Source organism: Heterocephalus glaber, unplaced genomic scaffold (assembly GCF_053883595.1).
Source record: "Heterocephalus glaber isolate CG9 unplaced genomic scaffold, H.glaber_assembly_v1.0 deba00000818, whole genome shotgun sequence".
NCBI lineage: Eukaryota > Metazoa > Chordata > Mammalia > Rodentia > Bathyergidae > Heterocephalus > Heterocephalus glaber.
Genome location: NW_028258164.1, coordinates 14,242,989 through 14,268,561, shown reverse-complemented (window position 1 = coordinate 14,268,561; position 25,573 = coordinate 14,242,989). Strand labels below are relative to the sequence as shown.

General features: G+C 55.5%; 2 protein-coding genes across 10 annotated transcripts; both read left to right on the top strand.

Annotated features, from left to right (window-relative positions):
• The first annotated feature begins 482 nt into the window (after positions 1-482).
• Drc11l (dynein regulatory complex subunit 11 like) lies at positions 483-16,480 on the top strand. Its single transcript, XM_087207733.1, is given in 21 exon segments — positions 483-491; positions 638-867; positions 3,246-3,573; positions 4,662-4,787; positions 4,918-5,103; positions 7,653-7,724; positions 8,973-9,199; positions 9,841-9,913; positions 10,335-10,457; positions 10,709-10,784; positions 11,111-11,181; positions 11,183-11,218; positions 11,558-11,641; positions 11,731-11,786; positions 13,160-13,242; positions 13,368-13,475; positions 13,782-13,981; positions 14,542-14,626; positions 14,758-14,936; positions 15,116-15,352; positions 15,719-16,480. Coding segments are annotated over 21 exon segments (2,694 nt in total). The 3' UTR covers positions 15,824-16,480.
• A 340-nt stretch (positions 16,481-16,820) lies between these two features.
• Positions 16,821-25,393, top strand: Asb10 (ankyrin repeat and SOCS box containing 10). Of its 9 annotated transcripts, none has more exons than XM_087207817.1 (7): positions 16,823-17,131; positions 17,610-17,741; positions 17,865-18,132; positions 21,005-21,524; positions 24,537-24,650; positions 24,853-25,038; positions 25,157-25,393. In XM_087207817.1, the coding sequence occupies exons 1-6, from the start codon at positions 16,882-16,884 to the stop codon at positions 25,036-25,038; spliced, it is 1,470 nt and encodes a 489-aa protein (XP_087063943.1). In that variant the 5' UTR covers positions 16,823-16,881; the 3' UTR covers positions 25,157-25,393. The 9 variants fall into 9 exon arrangements, with proteins under 9 accessions (XP_087063947.1, XP_087063946.1, XP_087063943.1 ...); XM_087207818.1 differs by having other exon boundaries at positions 25,119-25,393; XM_087207816.1 differs by having other exon boundaries at positions 25,110-25,393.
• Positions 25,394-25,573: the final 180 nt, after the last annotated feature.

The window sequence follows — 25,573 nt, the reverse complement described above, 5'->3', positions numbered from 1 at the left end:
CGTCCCACCCATAGGAATTACCTGTTATGCTCATGCAGGGTTGTAAGACACAGACTTCCTATAGCACAGTCAAACAGCAGACAGCAAGCCCAAAAATGTCCACTAAGGAGGAAGTGGTGATAAGAACCCAGATTCAGCCACACTGTGATCGCCATCCCAATGCACTCGGTGCAAAAGCTGGAGGCATGTGTAACTGGCCCCATTTGTTAAACACGGATGCTTATGAGTGTTTATACAAGGAACTTAATAGTGTTACTCTGCAGGTGGAGAATCTGCTTCTTTTTTTCTTTTTAACCTTGCTATACACCCACGTGTCCTGTAACGATGGGGACATGTTCTGAGAAATGCATCATTAGCCAATTTCATCCCTGTGGGGACGTCATAGTCTCCATGCACAAGCTGAGATGGCTGTGACCATCACTAGGCAATTTAATCTTATGGGACCACTGTCATATATGCGGTCTGTTGCCCGAAACGTCATTATGCGGCGAGTGAGTGTGGCAGCGAAAAGAAAACACAAATCCCCACTTCGTTGTCTGATGGCCCTGTCTCTGATCTCCTGGAGCACCCAGCTCGGGCAGGGTGGAGGCTGTGGTTCAGGCTGAGCCCTGTTAACACCCTGGTCCTGCTTCTCCAGGTGAACCCCAACACGGATCTCTGCCAAGGCCATGGGCATCATGGACTCCTTCCTGAACGATGTCTTCAAGTGGCTGGCAGGGGAAGCTGCCCAGCTGGCCCAGTACTCTGCCAAACCACACTGACTTCCCGGGAAGTCCAGAGAGCCGTGTGCCTGTTGCTGCCCGGGGAGCAGCCGGAGCGCTCTGTGTCCGAGGGCACCAAGGCCATCACTGAGTATCTCAATTCCAAGTGAGCCCCAGCCTGCCAGAAATAAAGGGCAACCTTTTCCCGAGCACTGTGGTGATTTGAGATGTGTGGAGCTGCAGTGTTGCTCAGGGTAGATTTGCCTGCCTGGCACACGTGAGCCCCTGGGTTCAGTCCAAAGTACCACAACAATGAATGAATAAATGAAGGGCTGGGATGTAACTCAGTGGCACCACACCTGCCTGGCAAGCACAAGGTCCTGAGTTCCATCCATGGTTCCACAAAAAAAAAAAAAAAAAGAATGAATGAATGGGAAGAACAGGGTGAAGCCAGGATATGGGCCAGGCAAGGGTAACTTTTTGAAGTACTGGGAATCAAACTCAGGACTTTGCACATGCGAGGCAGGCACGGTGCCACTGAGCTGCACCCCTGGCCCTCCATAACACATATTTTAAAAATCCTGTTTCTTGGATGTGTTCTGTGAGCGACAGGTAATAATGCTTTGTATGGATTTGACTGTTCTCCTTGGTAAGGAGTTGCAGCAGGGCTGGGGATTTTCCCCTTTCTGGGCCTGACAGCCCTTGGGGTGGTACTTGCAGGCTGTAGGTCTGTGACTGCTTCTCACAGGCTGGCATGGTGTCCTGTATGGTAAGCACTGCTGGGGGAAGGAGCTGTGCAGGGTTTTTTTTTCCTTTTTCAGTACTAGAGATTGAAGCTAGGGCCTTTGCACTGAGCTACATCCCAGCCCTTTTTCATATATAAATATATATTTTTAAAATTTTGAGATGAGGTCTTTCTAAGTTGCTAAATTGTCCAGACTGGGTTTGAGCTTATGATCCTCCTGCCTCAGCCTCTCAGAATTCTGGTATGACAGGCATGTGCCTCCATGCCTAGCTTCTAATCTTCAAGACATAAAACCAGAATGGGGCCAAGGATTTAGCTCAGTGGTTTCGCCGCCTGCTGCGCAAGCGCAAGGGTCCGAGTTTGATCGCCAGTACCAAAAAGAAAACCTGAAAGTCTGACCAGTTTATAAGAAACTGCTGAACTGGACATGGTGGCACACCTGTAATCCCAGCACTTGGGAGGGTGAGGCAGAAGGATCACCATGAGTTCAGGGCTGGCCTGGGCTATATAGTAAGTTCAAGGCCAATGTGAACTACATCCATGAGCTGAGAACCTCGCTCTTCCTCTTTGTTCCTCACTTATTTACTTATTCATAAGCCTCTACTTCACACTGAGCCAAAAGTCACCCCTGGCTGACTGGAATCCGCTGCTGCTGGTAAAATGTTCTTGTTTTCTGAAGCCTGGCCCCCTGGGCATTCTACTGCCACAATAGGGATCCCATGGAGGCCTGCAGAGGAGCCCCAGGTACAGAGGGGACAGCGGGGACTTCAGGACCTTCTGACCTCAGACCCAGTGGCCTTTTCCCTCCCATCAGCAGGCCTCCCATAATGGTACCATACAATAGAATGGCAGAGCAGGGGAGAGTGGCGTATGCCTGTAACCCCAGCCCTCAGGAGGCAGAGACAGGAGGATCACCATGAGTTTAAGACCAGCCTGGGGAGCACAGCAAAACTCACCTCAAAAAGAAAAAAAAGCCTGGGGATTAAGGAAAGGAAGTTTCCTTTGGAGGAGAAGTCAAAGTTAGAGTAATGCTTTTAGGACAAGTTTATCCAGAGCTTCACAGTTTACAAGTGACTTCAAATACTGATGGCTATTTGTTTCATTCTCTCAAGGAAAGTCACCCCGGGGTCCCATGGGCTGTCCATCTTCACCCATGACGCTTTCCATGTGCTGCTTGCAGGAAGCCCTCCTAGACTGGTGTCCCCAGGCTGCATCCCAGATTCTGCAGCCTTAGAACACTGTGTTAGAACCCTCAACCCAGGCTGTTCTGCCCGGCTTAGGAGAACCAGCGAGGTTCTTTGGGTTACACAGTCAGGTCACAAAGGGTAGCGTGAGGGGTGGGCGCCATGTCTGAGGGGTGAGTGAGGGCTGGGGGTTCCTGAGGGCCCCCAAACAGGGTTTGCTATATAGTTCATGCTGGCCTCCAACTCCTGGCAATCCTCCTGTCTCAGCCTCCCGAGTGCTGGGATTACAGGTGTGGGCGACCACACCTGCTCTGGGCCTCCCAAGCCTCCACCCTGGGCCACTTCAGCGCTTGTCTCAGACTCCCCCACTCGCAGGAGCCCCAGCCACAGGAATGCTGGTCACCATTCTCTCTGCTCACCAGCCAGGTTGCCAGCACCCCAATCCCACCCTTCTCTGAGCCAGGCTGGTCCCCCACAGTCCCTTGCCCAACCCACTCACAGAGTCCACTTGGCACCAGGGGGATGGCGCTCCTGCTAGGACCCCAAGCTCAGTCCTTCCTGGTGGGCACACCTACCCCTCCCCGAGGCTCAGAGCCTCTGTGCTGTCCTCTCCAGCGCTTACCAGCACCTCTGGGTGGCCTCCCACGTGACGCTGCAAGAGCTGCTGGGCCGAGAGCAGGTCCTGCTGGATTCAGTGCCAGGCTGGGAGTGCCAGGCCTTCCAGTACCAGCTCTCAGTGCTCTACCTGCGCTACCTGGGGCTGCTGCGCCAGTTCGATGCCATCTACGAACAGATGGTACAGCTGCAGAAGCGCCTGCTGCTGTGGCGCCTGCTGGATGGAGTGGCAGGCCGGGTGCTGGAGCTCAAGGATGAGCTGGTGCGCATAGACCTGTGCGAGACCCACTGCCTGGACCGCGTGTTGCAGGACCTCGGGCTGACCCCGGTGTGTGAGGCACCCGGGCTGGGAGGGTGCAGCGAGGGCCCTGGCCTCCTGTGGGCATCACCAGTGTGGGGACTGTGTAACAGCGGGAAGGTAGTGGACCCTGGCCTCAGGAAGGGGCTTCAGGGATGGGCAGCACAGTCAGGCTCCACCCACCATGGCCAGAAGACCAGAAAGAGCAGGGCATGGATGAGGGGGGTCTGCCTGTGGCTCCTCCAGATGGGGTCCCTGGGCCAGCAGCTGACCGTCACCCAGCAGCCTGCTGCTCACAGGAATCTCCAGCTGCACCACGAGCCCACTAGCGCTGCTCCTGCCTTGTCGCAAGGCTCCCAGGTGATCTGTGTGTGTGGCCAAATTCTAGACGTACTCTAGAGCATAGAACTACTGTGAGGCCTCCAGTCCTGCCCCAAGGTCAGGGTTTGGTCACCGCTCCCCAGCCAAGTCAGCCTCAATGTTTCCCTGACCTGGCTTGGGAAAAAGAGGCAGATTTCAGGGCCAGGGATTTAGCTCAGTGGTTCCGCCGCCTGCCTTGCAAGCGCCAAGGACCCGAGTTCGATCCCTGGTACCAAAAAAAAAAAAAAAAAAGAGGCAGATTTCTTAGGCAGTGCTGTTCTGCTGTGGACATTTGGGGAGGGCCCAGGAGTCTGCAGAGTAAAAGCTCCCCAGTGAGGCACAGCCAGATTTGGGCCATGAACTTTCCCAGGATCCTCCAGAGTTCAACCGGGGTGGGGGTGGGGGTGGCCCACACCTCTAACCCCAGCACATGGGAGGCTGAGGCAGGAGGATCACTGCAAGTTTGAGGCCAGCCTGGACTACATAGTGAGTTCAAGCCTAGCCTAAAACTACATAGCGAGATTCTTGTCTCAAAAAACAAAAACAAAAAAAAACTCAACTCAGGCTAGACAAGGTTGCAGGGCAAGGAAGGGATTGACCCTTGGGGGACTCCATCTCATACCCCATACCACAGAAATTTCCCACTGCGGGGCTCTGGAGGGGAGGAGACAGGTAGGTGGGTAAAATGGTGATGGATGGCCTGACAGCTGACAGCCAGGATTCTGTACCTGACCCTCCTCCCTTACTATGTCCCAAAGGCAGACCTCGAGGTTCCAATTCCCAAATACTCCCAGCTGGAGCAGTCCAGCACGGTGAAGGAGTGGCAGCAGAAGCTGGCCAAGATCCTATCCAGGACGGTGGTGACCCAGGAAATAAGGAGGGGGGTGCCCTGACTCCTTCCACACCCTCTCCAGGGACAGAGGCTGTGCCCTGCAGGCCCCACTCACCCCCAAACCCCACGCTGCACAAAAGCTGTCCCTCATGTTGCCTGCTCTGTTCCCATTCTCCACCCAGAGCCCTCCAGGAATGCACAGGACAGAGGCCATCATCCTGGTGCAAAGTGCCAAGCACTCAAGGCGAGGGCGGCTCCGAGCTGACTTCACTCGAGAGATCCGGAGAGAGGAGGAACGGGATCGGAAGGTCCAGGAGGACAAGCCGCACAAGTTCCGTCAGGACCAGGCGGCTCTGGGCATGCAGAAGGTAACCTTGGGGGCTGGAAGGAGGCCGAGGGCCTGGCCAAGAAGCCTCCCAGGCTCAGCAGCTATTGGGCTCATGGGAGTGCAGGTTCTGCTGCCCCCTGGCCACAGCCCACGCTGAGGGGTGGGCCTTCACCAGTCAGCATCTATCTTACCGGCTTATTATTCAGTCTATATCTCTATCCTAAACGGATTTGGAGTAGGATACCATCAAAGCCCGAGCCACAGAAGTAGCAATGAAATGAAGATTAGGAGAGCCAGACCTGCTGGTGCATGCATGTAATCCCAGCACTCTGGGAGGCTGGGGCAGGAAGATTGCCAGGAATTCAAGGCCAGCCTGGGCTACACGGTGAGTTCAAAGCCAGCGTGTCCTACATAGTGAGACTCTGTCTCAAAAACCCAAAAAACTACAAGTAAAAAAAAAATCTAAGAAAAACAAATCTAAGAAAGAAAGAATAGCAGAACAGTAAATGATCATTCCAAAAATTATAACTGTAAAAAACAAAACAAAAACACCCACTGAAATATACCCTGTGCCTCGTGGTGAACTGGAGTTTGACAACTGTGACCTGAGTACCCTGAAGCTCTGTCTTCCTAGGGTCCCCTTTACTTCAGCATTGGAAGAGCACCATCACCCCTACCCTGTTCCCTATACCCGCCGGGGTCTGGACAAGTCCTCCACCCCCACAGCTCTGTGGACCTCGCCTCTCCTCCACTCCCAGAAATGCTGCTGCCGTGGGCTGCCAGAGCAGAGAGGCCTGAGGAAGTTTGCGGTGTGGCAGGCAACAACTCCCTGCCCTGGAGGCTGCTGTTGGGCCAGACAGCCCTGATTTGTCACAAAGTCTCTTGCCTCCTTTTCCTTCCAGAAACCCATGCAGACATGAGACTGGGCCTTGCTTCTCTCTCAAATCAACCTCCTCTCCCACTTTCTGTCTCTCAAGTCCCAGTGCCTTAAAGATTTCTTTCTCCAGGGCCGGGGATTTAGCTCAGTGGTTTCTCCACCTGCTGTGCAAGCACAAGGACCCGAGTTGGATCCCCGGTACCCAAAAATAAAAAAGATAAAAGATTTCTTTCTTCAGCCCACTAGAGAAAGAGTACACCCTCTTCCCCCTAAACCGCAAGAGCAAATCATCAAATAAATGACCATTCTGTGAAGGTACAGGGGTGATCACAATATACAGTTACTGTTTAAACTTAAATTTTTATTATAGTAAAAGACACATTGCCATTAATCCTCTCAAAATCCTCCTCCTCCCTTCAAACACACTCTTCCCATCAGTCTTCCACTTTCTGCAGTAGCTCTGGAGTCCTCTTTCATGTCTTTATGATTACAAATATGGTGAATGCTACTGCCAAGTGCCATCCTGTGGAAAGGCAGGCTCATAAAAACATGATGCCATGTCCTCATCCACCTTATTCACTGGATCTAGCACCATGTGACTTCTGGCTCTTCCAAACTCAAAATGATAATGAAAAGTCAACATTTTGAATCCATTCAGGTCATCAAGGCAGCTGTGATGACACAACTAAAGACCCTCATGAAAGAGCACTTCCAGAGCTGATGCAGAAAGTGGCAAGAATAATGGGATCAGTGTAAGCGAAGTGAGGGGGAGGATTTTGAGGGAGATTCATGGCAATGTGTCTGTAATAATCTTTAAGAAGTTCAACATTCACTGTAGTTTGCAATCACACCTTATATATCCTTCCCAAAGGGGATAGAGTTTACTTTATCACTCAGGACACTGAGCATTCTGCCTGCACTTGTGTGTGAATGACACACCAGTGTCCACCCAGGTGGGGAGGAGGACACACCTCTGCCCATCCTACCCAGAGCATGCTGTCCTTGTCATCAGACAGGAAAACTACAGAAATATGCATTCCAATCTTAAGAGTTCTCCATCCAGCACACGAATAAAAGGGAAGGACATAGAAAGCACCCAATTATTGTGGGCCATCCTGTCCTGGCTGCAGGACCAGGAAGCCCGGGCCCAGAAAGTGCCAGAGGCTGATCCTGTTCATGGGGGTGCTAGCATGGGAACAGGAAGCTCAGGTTGGGTGCTGGCCCTGCCCCCTTCTACCACCCCACCTCCCACCCACTGGCACTCAGCTGTCCCAGGGCTGGACATGGTTGGGGAAGGGCTCTGCACTTGGTGTGGGCAAGGCCATGTGCCTTCTCTGGCCCCGTTCCCTGGGCCTGGTATGGAGGCCTGTAATCCCAGCACTGTGGGAGGCTGAGGGAGGAGGATAACAAATTCCAGCCCAGCTTGGGCTATTTATCAGCTTGATAAGAACTTGTCTCAAAATAAAATACCAGAAAAGGGATGGGGATGTAGCTCAGTGCAAAGGCCCTGGGTTCAATTCTCAGTACTACAAAAAAACCAAAACAAAACCAAAAAGCCCTGTAGTATTAACTAGAGGAGCTCTTGCTAAGGAGGTGCTTATCCGGCACACCTTAGATCCCCTCTGCGATGAGCCTGGAGACCCCCAGGCCTGAGGCCCACCCTTCCACATGCTGTGTGGAGAGCACCTGAGTACCATGCATCCCCACCCCAGGTGTGAAAAGGTCACCAGCAGAGGAAGCGCACCCAGCAGGACCGGCTCGAGGAGATGGAGTTCATCGGCATGGTGAGCCAGCCTGGCCACAGCAGGGGCCTCCCGGTCTTGAACCTTTGGGCCTGGTGCCAGCACACAGCCCTCTCCAGCCTCACAATGCCCTCGATCCTCCACTCAGGCTGGGCAGGAGACCCTGGAGGAGAGAGAAGCAGAGGAAAGGGAAGCCACCAAGACAAACCGCTCTTACCCCTTCTTCTTCTAGAGCCCCCAGAGAAATCTCAAATGAGGAGGGCAGTATCACAGAGCATCACAGCCCTGTGTCCCTTCACAGCTGAAGGAGAGGCTGCAGGGTGGTAGAGGAGGGAGGAGGTTGCACAGGCAGCAGAACTACCCTGTGCCCCCAAGGCTGGATGTGTTGGGGTGGCCCACACCCCGAGCTCCCCACTTGCTTCGGGGTCCAGATTTGCCTCTCTTCTGCTGTCCCGGGAATATGGCTAAGTGTGGATTGCGTGGTATGAGTGTATGTGTGTACAGGCAGGTAAGCAGTCCCATCCCTGAATCTGCTCTCTGCTCTCTGACTGTCCCCTGCAGCAGGGAGTTTCCACTAAATGGGATAGGTGAGTACTGGCAGGGATAGGATCGGGGGTCCCTGGGGAGCCAGGCTTTGGCCTGGGAAGCCCCCCAGAGGCCTGGTTGACACAGGAGGAGGTGGGGGCCAGGCTGGGCTCCAAGATGGGAGGGAAGTGCGTTTCCCTGGGGAGGCACCAAGTCTTGGCAAGTTGGGCCACCACGGGCTGTGGGATAGGAGTGGAGGTCAGAGACTTGCTGGCCTGAAGAGCTGGACCCCCAGGAGGGAGAGCAGCCGGAGGGAGGTGGGGCTGGCCTTGGCGGGGAGAGGTTGGGGGGCACAGCAAGGCGGTGGGTGAGGAATGAGCCTGGCCGCCTGGGCCCATCAACAGTGTGAGCTCAGCGTTTTCAGTAATTGTCTCTGCGCAGAGTGATATTTAAAATACATTTGGGAGCCAATGAGGCGGGAAAGTGGCTTCCAGAGCGGCTGCCAACTCGGCCTCGGGTGGGGCGGTGGGGGCTGGGGCCGGAGGCTTCGGGGAGGGGGCGCTGGGCGGGCAGGGGGCCAGCCAGGACGCTTCCAACAAAGTCATTATCAGAGTAATTTACACAGACGTGCTTCGGCATGGAGCACGGTTTCTCCGGATGCAGGCATGCTCGTGGGTCCGGGAGGGTGTACTGGCAGGGAGTTGCGGCAGGTGCCTCCCACCACCTGCGCCCCCAGCCTGATAGCCTCTGTCCCATGTCCTCCAGCTCCCCACACCCAGCCAGGCAGAGCCCTTGGGTAGCCTGTGGAAGGCCACCCTTGGGGAGGAAACCCGCAGGCTCCACCGGAAGGAAATGGAAGAGGGGTTCCACGTGGCTAGGGTGAAGGCCCAAGAAGCTGTCACAGAAACCAAAGGGCCTGACGTGAAGGAGCGTATGAGGGAGCAAATCCGACAGTGGTTTATGGGGTGGCGGTCAGTGTCCAGAGCCTCGGGGTCCCACCCTCATTCCCTCTTCACCCCAGCACCCCGAGTTGTTCCTGCCTCGTTCTCCCACTGGTTCTCTCCTCTAGTCCAGATTGTCCCCCAACGCCCTGCTTGGTGTTAAACTCTTGGTTTAAACCACGAACCTCCAATGTACAGGACCAGCTCTGCACTCGACTTCCCACCTTCCAGAGAGAAGAGGAGACGCCAGGATTCGGTGGGGAAGGCGTCCACAAATGGCCCCAGAGCAGTCTCTCCTCTGTATTCCATTCCATCACTTCCCATTCCTTCCCTCTTTCCTCTGTCTCTCTGTTCCTTTATCTTCTCCATCTCTCTGTCCATCCATTAGCTTCCCATCCGTCCACCCATCTGTCCACCCACCGTTCCTATCATTGATCCACCCATCCACCCATCCGTCCACCCATCCGTCCGTCCATCTGTCCATCCCTCCCTCCATCATCCATCCGTCCTAGCACTTACCCATCTGAGCATCCAGACCTACTACTCTCTTCCCACCCGTCCTTCCATCTGTTGATCCACCTATCCACCCGCCTACCCACGCTCCCACCCATCCACCTGTCTGTCCAAGCACCCACCCACCTCTCCAACTGCCCGTCTCCAACCATCTGGTGTCCACATGGTGCCATTCCCAGCCGGTTCCCTGATTATCCAGACCAGTCATTAGGTGGATCCCGCCTGATCTTTGCTGACAGGACTCTGGAGCAGGTACCCTAGCAGTGAGAACAGGAGGGGTTCTGTGGCAAACACAGCCTGAGGTTACAGAGAATAGTGAGTGGAAACAGAATGGTGGTAGGGTGGGGAGGGTTATCTTCTGTGGAGGCACATGTGACCGTACAGAGGGCACAAGGGTGGCTAGAAAGATGGTGTGGGCCTGGAGAAGACAGCCCTGACCCCAGAGAGGAAATGGTCTGAGGCCATTGTGGCTCCAGGTCCCCAAGGTGCAGGAGTGTGCAGCAGCCTCGGTCAGAACAGCCCTTTCTCGAGGACCCCAGTACGAGCTGCATGCTCAGCCATCTGGACCCTGGCAGTGTCCTCGGCTTTGGGAATCCTGGTCCATACTATTCCAGCCCATGGTTCTCGCCCCTGTAAGATTCCCTGGTCTCCAAACACTTGTCATGGGCTGCAGGTGAAAATGGAACTGCAGATGCAGCCCCAGGAGAACAAAAAGAAGGCGAACAAGACGAGTAAAGAGAGAGACCAGGAGAAAAAAGAGAAAAAGAAAGGGAAGGAAGAAAAGGCCAAGAAGGGGGTAAGACAGTCTCTGGCACAGGTGGGAGGGAAGAACCAGGCTGGCCAGGGTGAGAGTCAAGCAGAGTTGAAAACTGATGGAGGTGAAGAAGTCAAGGCCAAAAGCCTGCTTCTTTTGCTGTTTTTTGAAACAGGGTCTCACTGTGTGATTCAGGCTGGCCTTGAACTCATGGCGATCCTCCTGCCTCAGCCTCCGGAGTGCTGGGATAATAGGTGTGCACCATGCCTGGCAAAAACATGTTTCTGTTCTAGGAAGTGGAAACAATGTTGAAAGTGTTGCCCTCCAAATTTATACCTGGGATCAGCATGGGACGCCAGGAATACACAAGTAAGAAGGAGGACGCTGCTGGAACCTGTTGATCTTGAGGGGACTTGGTCATGGGGAAGTGGCATCTGACGTGTGGACCTGAGGTGGCCACGGGGGGCATGTCTGTGGAAGGCACAGCAGTGATTCCTTGGGTCAGAGTGGTATGCGTTTGGGTCTGAACCCTGTGGTCACAGGGCTTGGGGTGAAGCCCTGGATAAAATCAGTGCCAAAGGGCTGGGTGGGAACAGGATGACTGGCTGGGGTCAGTGTGTGCACGCATGTGTGTGGGTGTGTGCTCGTGCATGTGGGACTCGGGCTTCGTGTACTCCTTTGCTTTCTGCGATCAGATGTGTGGAAGAACCGGAATGAGAACAAACACTCCAGCTGGAGTGTTGACCCTGAGATCCTCCGGGAGGAAAAAGGGGACGGAAGTGGAAGTGGGGATCCGAGCACAGGTGTGAGGCTGTTGGGACCCTTGGGCCGCCCCTCCTGGGCCTCTCCTTGCCTCCTCCTGGCCTTCAGCCTGTACTAAGGTATCCAGCTCATCCTCTGTAGGCCTCGCTGCCCCCAGGCATAGTTCTTGCTCTACCTTCAGCCCTGCCACCCCACCTTCCTGAGGCTCCCCCTTGTCCCCTGTCTGTCCCCTGTCAGGATAGGGGAGGGGAGGAAAGGAGCCAGGCCGAGCCCCTGCTGCCTTCTCCCTCCTTGCCTGGGTCTTCCATGAGGGTGCCCCTCCTCTCTGCCCGCCTCCCCCGCCTCCTGCCCCCCACATGGCATCCCCATCGTGTCCCCAGGTAGATGAGCTCATGCAGCAGGAGCTGAAGAACCTGCGTCTGGCCATGGACAAGGAGGCTGGGAGACCCTTGAAGGCTCCGAAGGTGGATGGGGGCTGCGGCTGGCAGAGGAGGGTACGTGAGGGTGGGGCAGTGGAGATCAAGGACAGTCACCGTGTGCTTCTCCTACCCAGAAAAAGCCTGGCAAGAAAACTGGGAAGAAGAAGGAAAACGATCTGACCCCAAACAGGTAGGCTTGTGGCCGCCATGCTGTGAGGGTGCCTGTGCCCAGTCGAGGGAGGTGACCTGACCTCGGGTCCTGGTCCTGCTGTTGGGTGGCCTTGGGAAAGTCGGGTCACCAATCTGGACCCTTGGCCTTGCTCACCGACTTCCTGCCTTTGAAAATGAGAGTGCAGACTAAGATCTCAACAGGGCTCATGATAACCGTCGCTCCCCTCTTCCAGGCCCCCCAGTCCCCACCCTCACCCGGTCTGTCCCCTCGGAGCCATCTCCCCCATGGTTTCCCCACCCCAGCACCGAGGGACCCGCCCGTGCCCCTTTCCACCCCATTTCTGGTGTCACCAGCTCACTGATTTTAGTGCCAGCCCTCTCTCCAAGAATTCACACCCTAAAGCTGGTTTCAGGAAGAGGGTCAGGGTACCCCGGTGGTGGCGTTTGGGGCATGAGAGGCGGACGGCGAGTGTCACAGGGGCTGCTGGCCCTTCTCACATTCCCATCATTCCATGGGGCACCCACTGTGGGACACCTACCGCAGAGACAGTGGTCAGGGCTGCATCTTCTGCTTTCGCTGTGGGTGTTCCTGACCGCTGGGAGGGTCCCTAGCATCTTCCCAAAAGAGTTAAAGACCTCATAGCACAGTGATGCCTGCGTTTGATACCCATGTTTCTAACAGCACGACTCATCAGAGCTAAATCTGGGAGTGGAGAGAGAAAACATGATATTTATGCACAGAGCAGCACTACTTTGCCATAAAGAAGGATAAACTTGAGTCATTTGTAGGAAAATGGAAGCACCTTGAGACCACGTTAAGTGAAATAAATCAGACACGTACAAGCTTAAATATCACATGGTTTCTCTCAAATGAGAAATCCAAATTATAAATAAAGAGCAAATTAGATCTTTTGCAGATAGGGAGGGGACCAAGAGGTGGAGGGAGGCGGGAGGGGTGTGTAAAGAGTTCAGATGTAGGGCCGGGGATTTAGCTCAGTGGTTCTGCCACCTGCCTCGCAAGCGCAAGGACCCGAGTTCGATCCCCGGTACCAAAAAAAAAGAGTTCAGATGTGCGACACCCATGCACCACCTCCCTGCAAGGAATAATGATATATACAGATGTGTACCAAGACATTTTTTAAAACTCAACGAGAGAAGCCAGGGATGTAGCTCAGTGGCAACATGCCTGCCTGGTAAGTGCAAGGTCCTGAATTTGATCCCCAGTACCGGAAAAACAAACAAACAAACAAACAAACAAAAACCCTTGAGATTATCCTTTAAAAAAAAAAGTTAGGCAGGAGACACTGTCCCCTCTCCTCTGCTGACACAGATCTGACTCTCTGTCCCTCACTTGCTGAGGTCCCTGGGGTGTCCTGTGTCATCCCCTGCCAGGTCCCTGGACTGGCTGTATGAAGAGCTTGTCGTTTCTGGGCTTCTAAAGAAGAGTGACAGGGTGGCGTTGAAAGACTACATCGGTGAGTCCCTCCCCGTGCCTGCTCCAAGAGAGGTCCCCCATCCCCAGTCAGGCCTCTTGGGTCCCCCTCTAGAGTCCCCCCACAGCCAAGCGACACTCACCAGGCTGCCTGCCCTCTCCCCCCAGGAGACTGCCTCTACCTGGGGTCTGCACTGATGCTGGCTAACAAGCTGTCCATGCCCTCCCTGTCTGATGTGCAACAGAACATGGCCTTGTATGGAGTCCTTCAGCTGGGTGAGGCCTAGGGAAGAAGGGCCCACGCTGGGTGGGGGCTGGGGTTCAGGCAAGGTGGGCACAGCCAGGTAGGCACAGCCAGGCCAGGCTTCCCCTCCCCAGGAGCCATAAGTCCCTGTTGGACTCCTGCCTTCCTTGGGCCCTGCTGGACATCACCCTAGAAATTGAATGAGCCAGGCCTAGTGGCACATACCTGTAATCCCAGCACTTGAGAGGCTGAGGCAGAAGGATTCCCTCAAGTTTGAGACCAGCCTGGGCTCCATAGTGAGATTCTCATCTTCTCCTTGGGCTGCCTCCTTCCTCCAGGCTCCTCAGACATTCACTCCCTGGCTCCCCTCATCCGATCCATCCTCCTGGTGGACCCCTCCGGCACAGGGAAGAAGATGCTGGTCCACGCCGTGTGCACAGAAACAGGGGCCAACCCATTCGACTTGTCACCTGGAAACCTGCAGGGCAAATACCCTGGCAAGACCGGGGCATAGATGATTGTCCACATGGTCTTCAAGGTCTAGAGCCCCTGGGCTTCACGTTTCTGGGTCTAGGCTGTGACATCAGAGTTAGGTGGGCTTTATGCTCCAGGGTCACCTTTCTGCCTGTGGCTGGGGTTTCATGTCTCCCCACCAAGCCCTGCTAGGAGCTTGGCTTCTCCATGCTGGGAAAGGTGAGGAGGCAGAGCAGTTTCTTTTCACGGTAAGATGGGGTATTGCCAGGCTTGGTGGTGCACGCGTGTGATCCCAGCACTTGGAAGGCTGAGGCAGAAGGATTACTACAAGTTCAAGGCCAGTTCTGGCTATATAGGGAGTTCAAGGCCAGCCTGCACTACAAAGTGAGACCCTGTCTCAAAAAAAAAAAAAAAAAAGATGAAGTGTAATGTGGTCCCCTTACCCGCCATGGAGGACAATGACTCTACTTCAAACTGAGTGACGTGAAGGTGCAAAGGGCTGGGAGGATGTGGGAAGTGCAGCTGGGACCTCAAGGTGAACCTAAATCCTGGGGACCTACCAGATGCGGACAAGGCCCTTGCCCAGGGGCATCTTCTGTCTCATTGCTGCCCTGGTCTGTCCAGGTGGCCCGGCTGCTCCAGCCCTCTGTGATCTAGATCGGAGATGCCGAGAAAAATTTCTCTAAGAAGATCCCAAAAGAAGAGAGGCAGGTGAGGAGCAGGGGCAGCAGGCAACAGGGCTGCTACCTCAGACCAGCCCCCTCCTTCTGGAAGCCCGGCCCGCTCAGGTTGCCCTGGGGCTGGGCGTGGGCCGTGTCCCAACCCTGGACCTTCCTGGCTGGATGGACCCAAAAGGCATCAAGAAAGACCTGGGCAAGGCCATGCAGGTGCTGAGTCCAGGAGACCTCGTGATACTCATAGGAACCACGGAGCAGCCGCAGCTGGTGGAGATGAAGGGGCTCTGCCAGCTGTACGAGTGCATCCTCTTTGTGCCCTGGCCCGACTATGCTGCCCGCTATGGTGAGGCCAGGTACATGGGGCTGGGGCTGAGAAGGCGTCCTGCACCTCTCTTTCCCTGCCGCTGTTGCCTGGGGACAGGCCAGGGCTCTTGGCCCCAGGGAGAGGAGCTGCTCTGCAGAGACACCAAGCTCCATCCCGCTGACCCTCCCCTCAGGCCCGTGCTCTCCTGCTGCCCACGGTGCTCTGGAAGCATATGATAGAGGCCCGGGCACAGGTGACCCTGAGCTTGGACCTCAGTGCCCTGGCCAGGGTGTCCAATGGCTACACATCGGGTCACATCGTCCAAGCCACCGAGATGGTGCTGAATGAGCGGCAGATTCTGCAGCTGTCCAGGCGGCCCCTGGGGGCCTCTGAATTCCTGGTGCAGCTGGCGAAGCTGAACCCAGTGTACTTCGAGGAGGAGGAGTCCCTGAAGGTAAGGCTACTGGGCTTGGGGGCACAGGAAAGAGCCTTAGGGGTGGGGAAAGGGGTATGCCCCCCTACGATGGCTGACACTGTTTCCTGGAGTTGTTTTTTGTTTTTTGAGAGAGTCTTGTTATGTAGTTCAGACTGGCCTTAAACTCACTATGTAGCCCAGGCTGGTCTTGAACTCACAGTGATCTTCCTGCCTCAGCCTCCTGAATGCTAGTGTTTGGTGGGGAACAAGGTGAGCCCCCGCTGGGACAGGACCCCTAAACTCTGAGGACAGGAGGACATAGGACCCATAGAGAGAGGGAAGTGAGGGCAGCCAGCGACCTGAGGGTTGGCCTGGTGGACTCACCCCCTGCCCCTGCCAACCCAGGACTGGTACTTCAAGACCCCACTGGGCAAGAAGAGAATGAAACTTAGCAAGGGCCAGTTGGAGGCTGAGGAGACCAAGGTGGCCAAGGAGAAGAAAAGGAAGTGAAGACTGAGACCTGATGGTGTCCATGACGGGCAGCAATGATGGACAGGGCCCAGGGCCCAGGGACAGGGCAAAGCATAAACACCAGGGTGGCAGGGACTCTGTCTCATCCATCCATCTCCATGCCCTCTCTCTGCCCTGCCCTGCCCAGTCTCCTCCCGCTCCCTCTGCATCCAGAGCCTGCCCTTGGCCTTCGGGCCACCATCCTACATCCTCCTGTCCTTGTCATCTTCCTGTGCTGACCCCCAGCTGTCTTGCACCTTGAGGTACTTAAGGGAGAAAAAATAGGAAAGGAAGGAGAGAGGGAAAGAGGAGAGGAGCAGAAGGAAGGGATGCAGTGAGAAAAGAGAGAAGCTCATCTGGAGCCAACTCTCCTTGCTCCTAACCCTGCTGGCGAGGGCTCCTTGGGTGACCTGGGCCTCGGTTTCTTCGCTTGGCAAGTTTGGGAGTGTTTGGTCCAACTAATCTCTAATTCCCCTCCTGCCCCATGGTTCCATTGTTCTGGCAGATGTGTTTGTGGAGTCAGGAAGGTGCTTGGGTGGCCCTGGAGACAGGCGCCTCGGGACAGGCCGGATTTGGGTGGAACCTATGCCCCCTTGCAGCCATCTTTATTTTCACCTCCCCAGAAAGACCCTCCTGCCACCCCATCTGCTGTGTACCCCGACCCACCGCCAGTGGGACACAGATCCTGCCTAGGGTGCGGGTCCGCCTGTGAGTTCCCCTTGCTGGGGACAGAATGGCTCAGGGGTGGGTGGTCAGGGAACTCTAGAGAGTCCTAGTGCTCTCTTGCAAGAGGCAGATAGGAATGGGGTGGGCACCTGGTGGGGAGAGGAGGAAATGACTTCCTTCCCTAGGCCGTCCTCCCCTACTCTGCTCCTCCCAGCCCGGTACTGGGGCAGGGCCGGCCAGGGCTATTTATGGGGCTATTTATGGCTGGCTGCATGTGCTGCCCTGTTCCTTTCATGCCAGCCCTGCCTGGCCAGGGCCCAGCACCCCGCCCAGTCCACTCCCAGCATTGCCCCGAGTTCTGCTGCTCTAGCTTCCTTGCCCAGGAGGCAGCCATGCCCAGGGAAAGGGACTCTTCACCCTTCAGGGGACACCGTCTGGAGCACCTCCCCTTCGCCCCTTCCCAGCCAGCCTGGGGGACCCCTCCTTGGCCTTCACCACTGCCCTGCCAGGACATGGCCCTGCAGAATGCTCTCTACACTGGGGACCTGGCGAGGCTGCAGGAGCTCTTCCCCCCGCACAGCACGGCCGACCTGCTGCTAGAGAGCCGGGCCTCAGAGCCTCGCTGGAGCAGCCACCAGAGGGGTGAGGGGCCGTCCGCCAGTGGGGACATGCAACTGGGACTGGGCTGACCACCGTGGCACCGAAGCCTGAGGCTCAGGGAAGAGGAGAAGCCCCTGGCTGCTGCTCCCCACCCCAAAACCTTGGCCCAGAAGGGAAGTCATGTGGAGCCCAGAATAGCTCCTGCAGACCTCGTGGCCAGGCCAGGCTCCAGCTGGGGACGCAGTGGCCTGGCCTCTGTCTCTCTGAGTTTCCCTCCTCTCTTCCCCTCAGCCTGTGGCCTGAGCCTCTCCTCTTCCCACTGCCTGCCCTTCCTGCATGCTCATGAGCTGGTCCCCGGATCAGTGCCAGGGCCAGGGGCAGCCCCTGGGTGACAGACACACCCTCTGCGCCAGGCTGGTGGAAAGGCCCCATGGAGGTTCTGAGGAGCTCCCAGAGTCCGGCCCGGGACCCATTGCCACCCGCACGGCCTCAGGACCTGCCCTTGCCTTCTGGCAGGCAGTGCTGGCAGGGGATGTGGGCTCTGTCTCCCGAATCCTCTCAGACTCCCATACCAGCCTGGCTCCTGACTCGGTCTTTGATACCAGCGACCCAGAGGGATGGAGGGATTTCCGCTACAACATCCGCGCTCTGAGTATGGGCTGGGGTCCCAGGGTCTTGGGGTCCGAGCGGGGGAGGGGTGGATGCATGCCGAGCACTGGGCTCCCTCTACCCGCTCCTCCCTCGGGATCTGAGGACTGTGTGGCCCTCTCCCTAGGACTCTGGTCCCTGACGTACCAGGAGGAGCTGACCACCCCACTGCACGTGGCCGCCAGCCGCGGCCACACGGAGGTTCTGCAGCTGCTGCTGCGGCGCCGGGCACAGCCAGACAGCGCCCCGGGGGGCCGCACGGCCCTGCATGAGGCCTGTGCCGCGGGTCACACTGCCTGTGTCCACGTGCTGCTGGTGGCAGGTGCTGACCCCAACCTCCCTGACCAGGACGGGAAACGTCCCCTGCATCTTTGCCGGGGACCTGGCACCCTCCAGTGAGTGACCCCTCCCCCCCCCAGGCCCCTCTTGGGGGAGGCGAGGAGACTGCTCAGTGAGGGCGGGGGCAGTGAGGTTGGGGAGCACCAGGCTTGAGGGGCTGGGGTAGAGGAGCTGGGTAGCAATTACTCCCCATCCGTCAGCACCCCACACTTGGTGCCTGGACTTGGGACAGTTTTCTAGTTGCCCGGGGTGGGGGGGGTCAGAGGGCTGTGGCAGGGTCCAGCTTCGTGGCCTGCCCTAGGGAGATCATCATGCCTGGTGGTAATGCTGTGAGACCTTCATCCTTTCTGAGCTTCCCCAATGTCCCAGAGGCCGTACTAAGCGCAGTAGCAGCTAAGTCACAGTATTGCCCTCAGGGAGCTTGCTGTCCAGTGACCCAGACCCTGGAAAAGGCAGAGGTGCCACCGAGGCCCTGTTGTTGTCCCCTGTGGGCAGGCAGGTGTGCACTCCCACAAGAAACTGATGGCTCTACCCACAGGTGACCAGGTGTTATTTACTGTGAGGCATAGTCCTCTGCAGTGACCTAAACAATTCCGATGTATGTTTAAGGAACTGGGAGGATGAGTCCCCTCTTCACATACTTTAGTGAACACAGAATCTAGACAAAGGCAGCCCTGGCAAATCTATGAACAAACTACGCACCAAAGTCCCTGTCTTCCCTGATGCCACATCTGCCCAGTTCCACATGTTACCCTTGAAAAGCACCACGTTGTCCATCCTTGGGGCTCCCCCATGGACCTTGTCCCTCATGTTAACCTGAGCCACCTCCAGAGGACACCAAGGGCTTAATGAGGTTACAGCTGAAGGTGTGCTCCATACCAACCCCAGGCCAATAGAAATCTAACGTGAACCATGGACACAGTTGAAAACTTTCCAGTAGCCCAATCAAAACATGAAAGAGAGCCGGCCACCTGTGTAATCCCAGCTACTTAGGAAGCTGAGGCAGGAGGATTGCAAGTTTGAGCCCAACCTGGGCAATTTATCGAGACCCTGTCTCAAAATTTAAAACAATCATAATAGGTATAACTCATAATACGTTGGGTTCTGTCCCAAGTACTGGAAAAAAGAAAAGGAATAAATAGGTAAAGTTGATTTTTAAAATTATAAAATATGCATAACAAAATTGATCATTTAAACCATTTTAAATTGTACAATTGAGCTCTGTACCCATTAAATAGTAACTTCCCTTCCCCCTGGCAACCACTATCCTACTTTTTTTTTGGTACTGGGGATCGAACTCAGGACCTTGCGCTTGCAAGGCAGGCACCAGAACCACTGAGCTAAATCCCCAGCCCTCTACTTTCTGTCTCTATAAATTTGACCACTCTAGGGACCTCATCTAAGTGGAAATGTGCAGTATTTGTCTTTTCATGCCTGGTTTCTTCTACTTAGTATAATGTCCTCGGGGTTCATCCACACAATGGCAGGTGTTGGAATTCCTTTCCTTTTCGGGGCTGCATGCTATTCTATTGTCTGTAGATACCACACTTTGTTTATCCATTCATCCATTGATAGGCACTTGGGTTGCTTCCACATTTTGGCTGTTGTAGATAATGCTTCTATGACATTAGGTGTACAAATATCTAAGAAACAGGTGATATTCATTTTAATATATTTTATGTAACATGATATTTTCAAAATGTTGATCATTTCAACATGTAATTAATATAAAAATTAATGAGCTTTTTGCCTTCTTTTTGTATATTGAGTCTCCCACACTGGTGTGTTTAACACTGAGGGCACATTTCCACTTGCACTGGCCACACTGCCAGAGGTTAGCACCCACTTGCACCATGCCTATCAGACAACACTGGCCCATAGAACCCCATCTTCTTAGTTCTGGCCACATTTCAGCCCAGTAGTAATCATTCCTTCCTTTATTAATATACAAATGTATTTTTAAAATTATTATGAGCTGGGTGCAGTGGCACACACCTATAATCTCAGCACTCTGGGAGGCTGAAGCAGGAGGATCACAAGTTCAAGCTTAGCCTGGGCAACTTAGCAAGACCCTGTCTCAAGTTAATTAAAAAAAAAAAAAAGGCTGAGCCCGTAGCTCAGTGCAAATGTCCTGGGTTCCATCCCCCCAAACCCCTCATGTGGTCCTGTTACTATTCACTCTCCCCATTTTATACACATGGGGACCAGAGCCAGAAGAGGCCACTGGTGCCTTGGTGCGCACACACCGTGAGCCCAGGTGCTTGTCACCAGCCTGCACACCTTCCCTCACTGCCACCTTGGAGCAAGCCTGCTGCTTTGGGTCTTGGTTTGGGGCGTCCCCGGCCCCATCTCCTTTGTCCACTTCCAGCCCCAAGCCGAGCTCCCTCCTCATATCCCAGCATGCAGATGCCCTGTGGCCCCGGCCCCGAAAGCCAGCTGTACCTGTCATTAGCTGTGTGAACCTGCTAATGACCTAACAGCCCTACCAGCCTCAGTGTCCTCTGTGGCGTGAGTCATGAGTCTCCCGTGGGACCGTGGCAAGGCCTGGAGAAGGACGCAGCGCTGACCATGTGACAACTCCTCATGACCTTGGTTCCCATAGAAGAGGCAGTGGATGATTCCTGCAGAAAGTATTTGGGCTTTAAAAAGGCCATTAAACCAGGTGTGGTGGCACTTGTCTATAATCCCAGTACTTGGGAGGCTGAGGCAGGAGGATTACTATGAGTTTAGGGCCAAACGGGGCTACATACTGAGGCCCTGTCTCAAAAAACCAAAAAACAAACACAATAAATAGACAAATAAAAAGGCCACTGTTCATCCTGCAAAATGAACAGTGCTGGGATGGCCAGGGATGGTTTGCTGTGCTCAGAGCAGCAGCCAAGTGGGACCCGGGCCCAAGTTCCTCCACTGCCACCTTGCCCTTCCTAGGTGTGCGGACCTGCTGCTGAGGTTCGGAGCGCAAGTGGATGGGCGGTCTGAGGAGGAAGAGGAGACCCCCTTGCACACGGCTGCCCGGCTTGGCCACGTGGAGCTGGCAGACCTGCTGTTAAGACGGGGTGCGTGTCCAGATGCCCGCAATGCCGAAGGCTGGACGCCGCTGCTGGCTGCCTGTGACACTCGCTGCCAATCCTCTGCTGATGCTGAGGCCACCTCAGCCCGCTGTTTCCAGCTGTGCCACTTGCTGCTCTCCGCTGGAGCCGACGCCGATGCCGCCGACCAGGACAGGCAGCGACCCCTGCACCTTGCCTGTCGCCGAGGCCATGTGGCCGTGGTGGAGCTGTTGCTGTCCTGTGGCGTCAGTGCCAATGCCATGGACTATGGGGGACACACGGCCCTGCACTGCGCTCTGCAGGGCCCGGCTGCAGCCCTGGCCCAGACCCCAGAGCATGTGGTGCGGGCTTTGCTCAACCACGGTGCTGTCCGAGTGTGGCCGGGGGCCCTGCCCAAGGTACAGGGGTGTGGGCAGGGAGGGGCCACAGTGGGGAGGGCGCGGGGACACCAAGGCCTGTGCTACAGCTGGCTTTGCTGTGCAGTGTGGACCACGTGGGGACACAGGTTAGTTCCTCCCATCTTTTCTTCAACAGGTAAGCAAAACCCAGGAGTGGTAAAGACCAGGACTCAGAATAACAAAGTGTGTGTGTGCATGTGTGTACACGTGTGTGCATGAATGTGCATGCATACACACGTGTTCACATGAGTGGACTGCGTGGGTGTCACATGCATGTGACGACAGTGGATTATAAAGGATCCAAATGACAGAACAGGCAGGACGAATACGGGCGGCAGTGAGGGCTGCAGGTTTCCACAGGGGCAGGCACTGAAGGACATGGCACCTGAGGTGCTCCAAGTGGCAGCAGGACCGAGTACATGAGGGGTATGCTGGACATGGGCAAGACCCCCCAGGGTGGAGTGTGAGCCCCTTTCCCAGGGCTCCTGAGCATCTGCGAAGGGATGGATCCCGCTTTCTCAATGCATAGCAAGACACGTCCCTGGACCAGCTGCCGCCATCCTGGTGGCTGTGAAAAACGCCTTTCACTGTCAGTTTTCAATTTATATCTTACTTTAAGTTCATTTCCCCAAAGTGAGTTCAACAGAAGCCCGGTGCAGCAGAGTCCCTGGTGGGGGGCCTGGACCCCTGCAGTGTTGGGCCTGGAGGCTGGGGTGGGGACACTCATTCTGATTCTCCAAGAGACCAAAGAGACAGAACCGACCTTCTGGAGCGTGGCAGACTGTGGGAGGTCCCCTCTGGCCCTGCTGGGGTCTCGCCCCACCCCCCCTCCCTGCTCTGGGCCACCCCTGCTGTCCCTGCCTCTCCCCTTTGCCCACAGACCTAGAAGCATCTGTCTGGATTCCTAAGCAAGACCAAATAATTAAACAGCCCGAGAGTTCGGCAGATTGGTCTCCCCTTTGGGAAAATACAAGAAAATCAACAATTAACACTAATTAATCTCCTATTAACACCAGATAATTAGGAGACGAGCAATTCCCTGTAATCTGACGGTGGCTCTGACAGCTAATGATTTCCCTGCCAGGCGGGGCAGGAGGAGGACTTGGCACTGCGAGCGGATTTCCCAGACCCCACTCCTGTCTCCTCAGCCTGTCTTCAGGGACAGAGAGACCAGCAGAGCAAAGTGCCCACTATCTTTTCCCTAGTGGGAAAGCAACCAGGCACGATACCTGTGTGACCCAGCGAGTTGCTCACTCTCTCTGGTCCCATGTCCTCATCTGCACACAGAGATAGGACAGTTTGCCAGCTTCACAGGGCTGGCGTGAGCAGTGGGGTTAAGCATGAAGCCTTTGGACACAGCCCTGCCTACAGCTAGTGCTCAGTCCATGTTGGCCCAGGTTACTCCAAAGGAACGTGGTGGGCGTGGTGATCAGCCAGGCATCTCCATTAAAAGGAACATCAGACATGGCTAGAAGACCAGGCTTGGCCCACTCTGATGAGCACCGTGTAGGGGCAGATGAAGAAGCAGGGGCCTGGGTGTGTGGAGCGCTTGCTCCAGGGCCCCCTGTGCCCTAGACAAGGCCTGGTCTCTCACCTGCTCCCAGTGCCCCCAGCATGCCCTGTGGAGGCAGGGGTCCAAGCCAGTGACGTTGTAGGCAGGGATGTTTGGGGTGTGTAATACCTCTTGGCTGATTCAGATCCACACAGGGCCCAAGGCCACTGCCTCTTGAATGAGGTCCAACAAGAGGAGGCATGGGTGGGCATCACATGGACACTACGGCACCCACAAGGGACACGGCTGCCTTTCTGACCACCCTCCCTGGGCTGCCCTCGCTACAGGCCTTGCCGCCTCAGAGACCACCCCATCTAGGAAGTGCCCTCAACCCCACACTGGGCACACAGGAGGCCTGCAGGAGATGGCTTCAATGAGAATGAGTCTGGCTCCAATTCCATCCCTGTCCTTGAGAACCCCGCACTGCTTCCATGGGCATCCGGCCTCTGCTTGTCCTCCCTCCTCCCTCAGTGCCCTCAGAGCCCAAGCCCCTCTGTGCTCCTTCCTTGCCACCCTGCCCCTCCTGCAGCTGTCTCTAGCCCTCACTCTGAACTGGGTAGATTCTGCTTTATACATTGATTGGTTATCTGCTCAGGAGCTCAGCTGCAGGTCCAGGAGCCCTTTCCAGCCAGCAGAAAAGCTAACTCACAGCCCTGTGGAGGTAGATGGGGGAGCAGAATGGTGTAGTAGTTAAGGGCAAGAAGCCCTGTGACGGCTTAGACTGCTGGAAAGACAACCTGAGCAAGTTACCTTTCTGTGCTTCAGTTTCTCTTGTCTATAAAATTTAGACAATAACAGTCTATACCTTGTAGGGATGAGAACCAAGAGTTCATCTGTGCAGAGTCCTAAGAGAAGCATCTGGCATATGCTGTGCATATCAGATGTGGTAGCTATGGGGTTGGGGGTATAGCTCATCCCTGGCACCTCCCACCAAAGAAGAAAAAGAAGTGTTAGTGTTGTATCAGTTTCCTGGAGCCACCACCACTAAGCACCACTAAGTCACCCGGTGACTCAGAGTAACAGAAGGGAGGTGTCAATAGGGTGGGTCCCTGATGTGCTATACCATCTCTTCCTAGCTCCTCATGGTTGCCACAGTCCGTGGTGTCACTCTACTGCCTGCCTTTGTGGTCATATGGCCTTCTCTGTGTGTGTGTGTCTGTGCCTCCATTTTATAAGGATGAGATTAGGCCCTAAAGATCTCACTCTGACTCCATTACATCTGCAAAGACCCTGTTTCCAATTGAGGTCACATTCCTAGGTACCAGGGTTAGGACTTCCGTTTATCTTTTTTGTTGTTGTTACGGGGGATAGAACTCAGGGCCTTGCACTTATGAGGCAGACAGCAGCACCACTGAGTTTCTGTTTACCCTTTTTGAGGAACAAAATCCACCCCCCAGCAGCTGTCTGGTAGCCCTGCATGCGCCTACAAAGCAGGGCTGACACATCTCTGCCTCCTCCAGGTGCTGGAGCGCTGGTGCTCGTCCCCAAGGACCATCGAGGTCCTGATGAACACCTACAGTGTCGTGAGGCTTCCCGAGGAGGCAGTGGGCCTGATACCTCCTGAAATGCTGCAGGTCAGACTTCAGCCTGGCCCTGAGAGATTCCTGTCCCTTAAAGGGCAGCCCTATTGGTCCCCCAGAGAAACAACCCAGGGACCCGCTCCCTCCCCAGAGGAAATGGCACAGAATTCACTCTAAGAGGCTCTGGGAGATGCCCTGCTAGCCACCCTACCACCTCCCATGGATGAGCCTTGCTGAGCCCTCCTTCTGCCCCCAGAAGCACCAGCGCTTCTACTCCTCGCTCTTTGCCCTGGTGAGACAGCCGCGATCCCTGCAGCACCTGAGCCGCTGTACGCTGCGTGCGCACCTAGCAGGCTGCCTGCCTCTCACCCTGCCCCGCCTGCCCCTGCCGCCCTGCCTACTCCGCTACCTGCAGCTCGAGTTCGAGGATGTGCTGTACTAGGTGAGAGCGCTGGGCTCTGGGGATGGGCAGGAGGCAGCAGAGGGGTTGGGGCGGGCCCTGACCTGAAGCAGGTCCCCCAGGGCCAGTGGACACTCGGAAGCCACACATCTTGTTCCAGACGTGCACCGCCTGTGGGGGCCTGAAGCATATGCCCCAGCCTGCAGCAGGTGGCCCAGGTGGCAGCAGATCCATCTCCACGGAGGTGCTCCGATCCCCACCTGAGAGAGGTAGACACTTCACAGCGGCCAGGTGACCTCTGATGACCAAGAGCAAGTGACATCATCCTCTTGGGGCTCGCCGGGGGGGCCCCTCTAGTCTGTGCAAACTCTGTGTGCACATTAAAATCTCCAGGCTCTTTGGTGCCTCCTCCAACAAGACTTGCTTAGGCCGACGCCCTGGCAGGGCCGTCAGGATGGACATTCCCGGGTTGCCAGATCCACCCCATGTGCCAGGTCCCCTTTCTCCCTTTCTCACCCACCAGCTACGGAAGAAGGCCCAGGCCGACCTGTCCCACTTCTCGTCCCATGAGATAACG

Excerpts from the sequence above, each read along its gene's own strand:
- Asb10 (XM_087207817.1), top strand. The coding sequence starts at position 16,882 with ATGCCCAGGGAAAGGGACTCTTCACCCTTCAGGGGACACCGTCTGGAG. Across the intron at positions 17,132-17,609 it reads CTGGAGCAGCCACCAGAGGG|TGCTGGCAGGGGATGTGGGC; the intron begins GTGAGGGGCCGT and ends TCTGGCAGGCAG. Across the intron at positions 17,742-17,864 it reads CTACAACATCCGCGCTCTGA|GACTCTGGTCCCTGACGTAC; the intron begins GTATGGGCTGGG and ends CCCTCTCCCTAG.